Here is an 8,752-nt window from a genome sequence, read left to right as displayed (position 1 = left end):
ATTACTGGGCCCAGGAAATTGAGAGCTATATGGTGTTTGTACTGGGCCCAGGAAATTGAGAGATATATAGTGTTTGTGTTGAGCCTGGGGCTGAGGAATGTGCCTGATCTCTTTCAGGCTCACTGCAAGCTCCACCTCCCAGGTTCATGCCATTCTCCTGCCTCAGCCTCCCGAGTAGCTGGGACTACAGGCGCCCACCACGCCTGGCTACTTTTTTGTATTTTCAGTAGAGACGGGGTTTCACTGCGTTAGCCAGGATGGTCTCGATCTCCTGACCTCATGATCTGCCCGCCCCGGCCTCCCAAAAAGTGCTGGGATTACAGGCGTGAGCCATGGTGCCCAGCCTACATTGATTTTTATTTATTTAGTTAGTTTTTTTTGAGACAGGGTCTCACTCTGTCACCCAGACTGGAGTGCAGTGGTGCCATCATAGCTCACTGCAGCCTCGACCTCCTGGACTCACGTGATCTTCCCACCTCAACCTCCCAAGTAGCTGGGACTACAGGCACATGCCAACATATCCAGCTAATTTTTGTATTTTTTGTAGAGACTGGGTTTCTGCATGTTGCCCAGGACTGGTCTCGAACCCCTGAGCTCAAGTGATCCACCAGCCTTGGCCTTCCGAGTGCTAGGATTTCAGACTTAAGCCACCACACGCAATCAAAAATGTTTTACGTAAGGGGATTTTAATAAAATTTGCGGAAAATGAAACAAAACAACCCTATCTTAACCCCACAGAGATGACCAGGGTAAAGCTAGAGCAGGTCAGAGGGTACCAAACAGGATGAAGAGTATCTGGTGGATGGAAAGTTCACTGGAGGGAAAGGGGGATGTGTACAAGAGCATCAGAATACAAACCTGCTTCAGAATCCAGAGTTCTGAGGGAGTAGAGACCAGACGGGAAATTGAGTTCCAGGAAGGGAGCTAAGATGATTAGCATCCCAGGGATCTACCCCATGTAGGAAGGACGAAGCAGGAAGGGATTCCAAAGAGATGGGTGGATTTGCACAAGGGACACGACACTTGACCTGAAGCCAGTGGTTTATCATCTCTATCCTTGATAAACTGCCGCATGCTGGTGGGAACACAGTGGAAGCCAGAGTGACCCAAGGCTCTGTAGGTGGTGGTAGCTGTTGGTGTTGGCAAAAAAGGCTAGGATTGCTTCCCAACCAAACTTCATTTTGCTATCTAAGTCATTGGTAATTAGACAATTTTGAAGGTATAATTGCAAATTCTTCCAGAACATAATGGTGGTGTGGTGGCTCCCTTACAGATTACCTCCATTTCCAGGAAATTATCCAAGTTTTTCTTCATTTACTCACTCACCTTCCTGATTTTTTTTGAGTGTTCTGAGTAAGTTTGTAAGCTAAGTAGGGAGCGGGTTGGTGGAAGTGAATATTAAAGGTGATTCAAGGCACAGTTTCTTTGCCCAAGGGACTCACAGTCTCTGTAAAATAAATAAGGAGAGTCACACATTCAGGGTACAATGCGATAGATCAGAAGGGTTGAAAAAGGGAAAGGTTTTGACTATATTTGTTTAGTAACTGTGATCTGAGGCAAATCACTTCAGAGTCAGTTTTTGCATTCGTATAATGACCATTTTAATATCAATTAGTACCTGGTACAAGGTCAATACTTAATACAATAGTGCTGTTGTTGTCGTCAAAGTGCCATAGAAAGAAGTGAAATGCAGTGTAAATTCAACGGTGCTTTTCCAGGAATGGAAAAATAACAATGATAATGTCTTGAAATTATTGTGAAGGTTATAAATAATCTTTTCTTTTAGATTACTTAAACATACAAAGAATAACCATCATTAAGCTCTACTAATACTTCTAGTAAAAATGGAAACAATTGCTGCTTAGTCTTTTTTTAAAAAAATGGTTACTTTTTTTTTTTTTTTTTTTTTTTGATGCACAAGAGTAAATTTCTTCCCAGAGAACGCTCAGTAGGCTTTTTTATTGTCTTATGCACCCATCAATTTGGGAGTCTTGTGCATTTGGGGGTCTTTGAGCATTTCTGGTCTACACAGTTCTTTGTTTCTCGCTTACTATAAAGTCTTTGTGTGGCGCATTTTGAAATAGTACATAGAAAGTAATATCAAAGTTATGTCCAGATATGCTACCAATAGGGGGCTCAGCCCAGTTGTGAGAGTCTTAGAGTAGGAGTCTTGGCTTGTAATATCATCACGATTCCAAGTTGAGGACCCCAAAAGACTCTAAGCACTGAAGAGATGTGACCCCAAAACCGCAAGATTTTCTGAGTCTAGTAACAAAGACTTTCACCCCATTAGACATGACCTGCAATCTTTACCTTGATCAAGGATGAGTTGGTCCTGGCTTGTGCACACCTTGGACCACTACCCATGCAAGACAGCTCAAGCTTTGCACCTAGTCTCACCCTCAGCATGACCTTAGCAATGGATGTGGTTGTTCAGTTAATAAAAAAAGACTTTATTGAGTGTACTTTATATGGTCAGGATATTGCTAAGCTCGGTAAAGGCTGTACAAAACAAGGACTTTGATCAGGTTGATTCTGCAGGATGAAACAAAACAAAAGCTGCCCGTCGAAGTACTCTGTGTTCATTTAAAAAAGTATTTTAAAGCTTACCATCTGGCTGTTTAGCTGCCTGCACTATGGAGGTCTGGCTCCTTCAGCCCTGCTCTGTGCTTTGTTTCCAGAAGATCCCACAGCCAACAAAGATTCTGGCCAAGAGTCAGAGTCTATTCCAGAATATACGGCCGAAGAGGAACGGGAGGACAACCGACTGTGGAGGACAGTGGTGATTGGAGAACAAGAGCAGCGCATTGACATGAAGGTCATCGAGCCCTACAGGAGAGTCATTTCTCACGGAGGTAGTCGAGCTCTGCGTGAATCTGGGAAATGGGGAAGGGGCAGCCATTTTATTTAAAATCAGAAAGTGAGTCTAGAGTTCTCTGGAACACGACATCTCAAAGACCCTATTCTAGAGCCCATATTCAGGGAACTATAGAGCTAAGTATATTTCCTCATATTAAATTCAATAAATATTTAAAATCCTACTAGGCAAAGACAACTTTCCCATATAAAACGGGCTTTTCATGCTACATATCTGATAGCGATCATGTTCTGTGCCAATGTATTGAAAGTCATAGTGGTCTAAGTTAAATGTCTGTCTGTCATTCTTATCAGTCCATTGTACGGTTGAACTGAACAGAAGATGTGACACCGTGGCCTGTGTCCTAACATTACCCCCGAGGTGCTTCTCATTACAAGATGGTCTTTTGAATCCTCTTCAGAAGCTTTGGGGATTTTTTTTTAGACTTAGCCTGGTAATTGTTTCCCCTAACTGAAGTTTGCCTTTCTAGACACTACATTAAATCTAGGCCTGACAACAGCCAAGCCCAGTCAAAGCCTCCACCTGTTTGGTGAGAGACAAGGGAGAGAGAAAAGTGTGTTTGTATTTCCAGCACTTTCTTGAGGGCTCCTGGAGCATATGTGGCCTTGATTAATTTGGGATTCACAAAATGTCAGATGAGCGGAAGCAACACATTTAACATTGTCAACTTCAGAAAACATCGACAGCATTTTGATTCTTCTGCTGCATGCCTTCCTTTCCCAAGTCCTCAGGCGCCACTGTAACCACCCAGCTGTTCCAGAAAGAGTGTGAGCTGACGAGGCAGTTGTTGCTCTCTCAGTTCTCTCTTCCTTAATGAGGGCAGGGAAATAAGAGTCTTAGCACTGCCTCAAAACACTGCTTTTGTTTTCTATTATAATAAGCAGAAGGCTGATTTGTTATTTCAATCAAACCTTTCTCTGCCAGCAGATTTTTCACCTTCCATCCCATACATTGCTACCCCTACATAAGTATCAGGACCACCCAGGGAACCTGACCACTGTAGCAAAGGTGAACACCAGTTCCTGCCCCTGGTCCTGGCCTTTCTTTTTCTTGCCTTACTGTTTGACCTGAAATGGAAATATGACCCCCTGAGAGCTGCTTCCTCTGTCAGGAGCAGTTTCCTCTAAGGGAAATCATGCCCATAGCCCTTCAGAATGAGAGTTGGCCCAGTCTTGCTGAAAGTGACACACAGCTGGCTGTAGAGTCAACCCTTTTGGTTTTATGTGAAAACCATAGGAGGAACACTCAGTCTTCCCCATCTTCCCAGGTCACATCACCTTTGCACCACCCATCAGATATTTTTGGTTTGTTTTCTTTTTGAAAATAAAAACAAAAGAAAGCCTGCATTTTTTAATACTTTTTGAAAAATAAAAATGTCTGTCAAATCAAAGCCACCCAGTGATAAGCCCCTATAAACAGCAGCTCCTAAATGCAGAGTCCCTGTGTTGAAAGGCAGCTCGTGGTCCTGCTGCTCTTCTAGGGCTAGTTATCTGCTAATATTCCAGTAGACTCGCCTGCTTGTTCTTTAGGTGGGCTGGGTGGTGTGGTCAAGCCCCTCAGCCTGTTGTCCGAATCAGGAGAGAATGGTTATCATCAGTGCACTGATGGTTGGAAAAAGCCACTGCTTCTGCCTGCCACAGTCTTATAACAATTCACCGGAGCCCTCAGGGCTAACCTGGTTTGCTGTGCTCTCCGTCCCTGCCACCTCCTCCCTTTGCCATTTGCTCTTCTCCATTCTGTGTTGCAAGCTCAGTGTTTGTCTGTGTGACTGTCCTGCTTGTTCTGAAGAGAAGGCCACCTCCCCTCTCCCCAGCCCTGCCTCAGCCCTCTCCAGGCACTGGCCTGCATGAAGTGTGCCTCTGGCTGCACCCATCCGGAACTTTAGAGAGAGATATCACCTTTTCCTGCATCCTGAACAGCTTTGTGCTCTGTAGGTAAAGATGCTCCAGATGTTACTTCTGAATTTGCCAAAGCTTTGTCTTCCACATTAGGAGTTTACATCATTAAACCATAATGATGAGAAAGCTCCTTACTTACCAACCTACTGAGTTTGTCCTTCTGGCTTCTGATGAGCGTTTAAAAAGCAGCAATCACTTTACAGTAAACATGAATCTTATTTGGTGCTTGGTATTTTGCTGTGAGGAGGTTTTGTCGTTTGGGCCAATAGAGAAGTGCCAGCTGCACAGTGCTCTGTGCCAAAAACTGTAAGGTGGGGGCGATCAAAAGAGCTGCAGAAGTTAGCCTCAAAGCCAGGCCCTGCCAAGTGTCCCACCTGTTGAAAATACTGGTGCATGATGGCAGTATTTGAATAAATAATTCAGTCTTTAGCTTTGGTGACCTTGATATGAGCTATTGCCAGAGGCCCTGCACACAATGTAGAAGAATGAGGCTCAGTACCCATCTCTGCCACTTGCTAGTCTGTAACCTTGGTATATTACTTACCATCTCTGGGTTTCAATGGCATCATCAGTCCAATGAGGGTGATCTCAACACCACTGTTCACATCCTATGCGCCAACAGCAATATCCGTGCCATCTGCATAAATCAAAGCAAAGAGGGGTTTGGATAGTTTTGCTCAGCCAACAGTATGGGGTCCCTCTGAGGCTAGAACTGGCTTTTTTTTTAACTTGGAGCAGAGAAACCCATTTAAATAATGGAGAACAATAACACCAAGTAATTTTAACAAGGATTCTTTTTTTTTTTTTACTTCTCTTATTTCATTATAGGAGATTCAGGTAACCTTCTCTGCAGTCTTGCTGGACAAATGACCCTGAAAAGAATGAGGAGAAGAGTTGCTGGCTGGTGTGTGTGTGTGTATGTTTTGGTTGCGACTGTGACATCTTTCCTTCTGTCTCCATTCCATTTGCTGGCCAGCAAACTTGTGTTACATCCCTTTCATGCCTGTCTGTGTCACCCAGGTAAGGTTTGCGCCCTTGCTTCAGAGGGTCTCAGGAGACTCCTGGGGGGTTGCTCATGCACCCCACCCAGCACATACACCCTGAATTCACCTCACCTTTCTTGAGAAGAGAGTCTAATGAAAGAAATGTTTTTAAAAACAGACTTCAACTGAATTATGCTGTTGCCAGAAAACTTTACTTGAGTAAGTTGCATATCTGAGAATAGAAATTGAGGGGTTAGCTGACCCCTTCAAGGTATCTGGGAGGGGCAAAAAGTGAATGATCCTATGCATTCTAATTATTGCCCTTTGCCTGCAATTATAGTATTATCTGATTTTTTAAATTTAAATTTAAATTTTTTTAGCAGGAAGCAGCTATAGAAAAATTACAGTATTATCTGAAATATCTCCCAAGCCTGCCAATGGCACTGGCTCTTGATTTTGGAGGAAAACTTTCATGTGGAAATCTTTTTCTTTTATTTCCTTCCTTCAGTTATCCCCTCTCCTTCTACTTTCTTCCTTCTCTTTTTGCCTCTTCTTCCCTTCTTAAAGATCCTCTATCCAAAAGAACACATTTTCATTCATAAATTTTCATTTTCCTTTATAAATTTCTGTACTTTTTATATTGAGACATTTCTTACTTAGACAGCGGTCATGAAGTAGTAAGTTGATCCCATAGTATTCCTTTAGTTAAATAAACTTGGATGAACATGATGCTGCAGCATTCCAAGGGCAGATAGCATTTACACAGTGAGCTGAACTGCCATTTAAAATGACGTCTGAAGTACTGTTTATAAACCTCAATCTTTCCCTTTCAAAAAAAAAAATTTCTTAGAAGTTCATGAAATCAAAGTAACTGAGAAAGAAATCAAAGTAACTGAGCAGTCATGATCTTGAAATTACTGTAACACTCTGGAGCCAGATTGCTACATTTAGAAAGATGCTTTTGAAAGGATGCTTTCTTACTTGCTTTTAAGTTGGATTCATTATGTCTGTTGTCTCTTTTAATGAACTTCTGTCTTTTCATCATGCTGAGGATGAATTGCTTATCTGTGCAGTGTGAGGATTAGTATAGCTAAGCCACCATATCCTTTGTGGATTTCCATTTAGTTATGCGTCTTCAGAAATGAAATTGTGGTAACAAGCAATTTTTGTATTAAGATATGTCTCCTCCTGCCATTTTCCTTCATATTGCATTCTAAAAAGTAGTTGATAAATACCTGCATATTGGAAAAGATGGAACTAAAGCAAAAAAATCCAGAGAGAAGCTACTACATTACTCTCTCACAAACGTGTGTTGCATCAGTTGAATACTTACATAGGTAGCATCTTCTAAGATCTGTAGTATAAATACTGTGTTCAACAATACCGTATCATCATTTGTAGTATAAATACTGCATACAACTACCTCAAATTAGTAATACACACAAACCCATAATTGGGTATATTTTTAGTTAGTATTGGTCTCTTCCCCCATCTTTTTTTGCAGTAGAGTCACACTCTCTTTGTAGAAAATATCTTATTAAACTGCTTTTTCAAGAGTTAATTAACTCCATCCAAATCTATATACAGCCATTAATTTTTTACTGCCATGTAATCACCAGTGAGTATTTAGAGTTTTGAAAAAACTAACACATTGGGTTCTGGGAGGACTGGACCAGGCTTAAGCATATGTCCTGTCCTCCTACTCAAAGCTTGAAGAAAATCCCTTTAATGATTCTATAGTCCAGAACTATATGACCTCAACTGCAATCGTTTAGACAGGGATACTAAAAAATAAAAATTCACACATTAAGTGTGAAAGACGCATGACATTCCATATAGTTACCTCTGGGGTTCTGACTGACACCTGCTGTGAGTTTCAGAGAAACCGTGGGAATGTAAAGCTTGCTTAAAAGACAGGGCAAGGGTGGAGCAAGATGGCCGAATAGGAACAGCTCCAGTCTCCAACTCCCGGCGCGAGCGACACAGAAGACCGGTGATTTCTGCATTTTCAACGGAGGTACTGGGGTCATCTCACTGGGGAGTGCCGGACAATCGGTGCCGGTCAGCTGCTGCAGCCCGACCAGCGAGAGCTGAAGCAGGGCGAGGCATTGCCTCACCTGGGAAGCACAAGGGGGAAGGGAATCCCTTTTCCTAGCCAGGCGAACTGAGACACACAACACCTGAAAAATCGGGTAATTCCCACCCCAATACTGTGCTTTAAGGAAACGGGCACACCAGGGGACTATACCCACACCTGGCTGGGAGGGTCCCACGGCCACGGAGCCTCCCTCCTTGCTAACACAGCAGTCTGCGGCAATCTAACCGCAAGGCAGCGTGAGGCTGGGGGAGGGGCGCCCGCCATCCCTGAGGCTTAAGTAGGTAAACAAAGCCGCTGGGAAGCTGGAACTGGGTGGAGCTCACAGCAGCTCAAGGAAACCTGCCTGTCTCTGTAGACTCCACCTCTGGGGACAGGGCACAGCTGAAAAAACAACAGGGGAAGCAGCAGAGGCCAGTGCAGACCCAAAGGACTCTGTCTGACAGCTTTGAAGAGAGCAGTGGATCTCCCAACACGGAGGTTGAGATCTGAGAACGGACAGACTGCCTGCTCAAGTGGGTCCCTGACCCCTGAGTAGCCTAACTGGGAGACATCCCCCACTAGGGGCAGTCTGACACCCCACACCTCGCAGGGTGGAGTACACCCCTGAGAGGAAGCTTCCAAAGTAAGAATCAGACAGGTACACTCGCTGTTCAGCAATATTGTATCTTCTGCAACCTCTGCTGCTGATACCCAGGCAAACAGGGTCTGGAGTGGACCTCAAGCAATCTCCAACAGACCTACAGCTGAGAGTCCTGACTATTAGAAGGAAAACTATCAAACAGGAAGAACACCTATACCAAAACCCCATCAGTACGTCACCATCATCGAAGACCAGAAGCAGATAAAACCACAAAGATGGGGAAGAAGCAGGGCAGAAAATCTGGAAATTCAAAAA

General features: G+C 43.5%; 2 protein-coding genes across 18 annotated transcripts in view; one reads left to right on the top strand and one right to left on the bottom strand.

Annotated features, from left to right (window-relative positions):
- PRUNE2 (prune homolog 2 with BCH domain) overlaps positions 1–8,752 on the top strand; it is a 302,755-nt gene that overhangs the window by 260,346 nt on the left and 33,657 nt on the right. The window contains exons 11-12 of one of the 5 annotated variants that reach the window (XR_002731829.1): positions 2,685–2,855; positions 5,605–5,796. Coding sequence is in view for 4 of the 5 variants with exons in the window: in XM_023213315.1 (XP_023069083.1) it covers positions 2,682–2,855; positions 5,605–5,613 (183 nt within the window). In the remaining variant the exon portion in view is untranslated. Of the gene's footprint in view, positions 1–2,681; positions 2,856–5,604; positions 5,797–8,752 lie in introns of all 5 variants that reach the window. The other 4 variants (XM_023213316.1, XM_023213315.1, XM_023213314.2 and 1 more) reach the window with 4 other exon arrangements.
- Positions 508–8,752, bottom strand: part of GCNT1 (glucosaminyl (N-acetyl) transferase 1) — a 203,491-nt gene continuing 195,246 nt past the window's right edge. For all 13 annotated transcript variants that reach the window (XR_002731832.3, XR_002731831.3, XR_002731830.3 and 10 more), the window contains 3 exons: positions 5,321–5,413; positions 2,611–2,876; positions 508–1,447 (listed from right to left, as the gene is read on the bottom strand). The gene's annotated coding sequence lies outside the window, so the exon portion shown is untranslated. The remainder of the gene's footprint in view (positions 1,448–2,610; positions 2,877–5,320; positions 5,414–8,752) is intronic.

Source organism: Piliocolobus tephrosceles, chromosome 14 (genome assembly GCF_002776525.5).
Source record: "Piliocolobus tephrosceles isolate RC106 chromosome 14, ASM277652v3, whole genome shotgun sequence".
Lineage (NCBI taxonomy): Eukaryota > Metazoa > Chordata > Mammalia > Primates > Cercopithecidae > Piliocolobus > Piliocolobus tephrosceles.
This window is presented reverse-complemented; position numbering and strand designations above follow the sequence as displayed.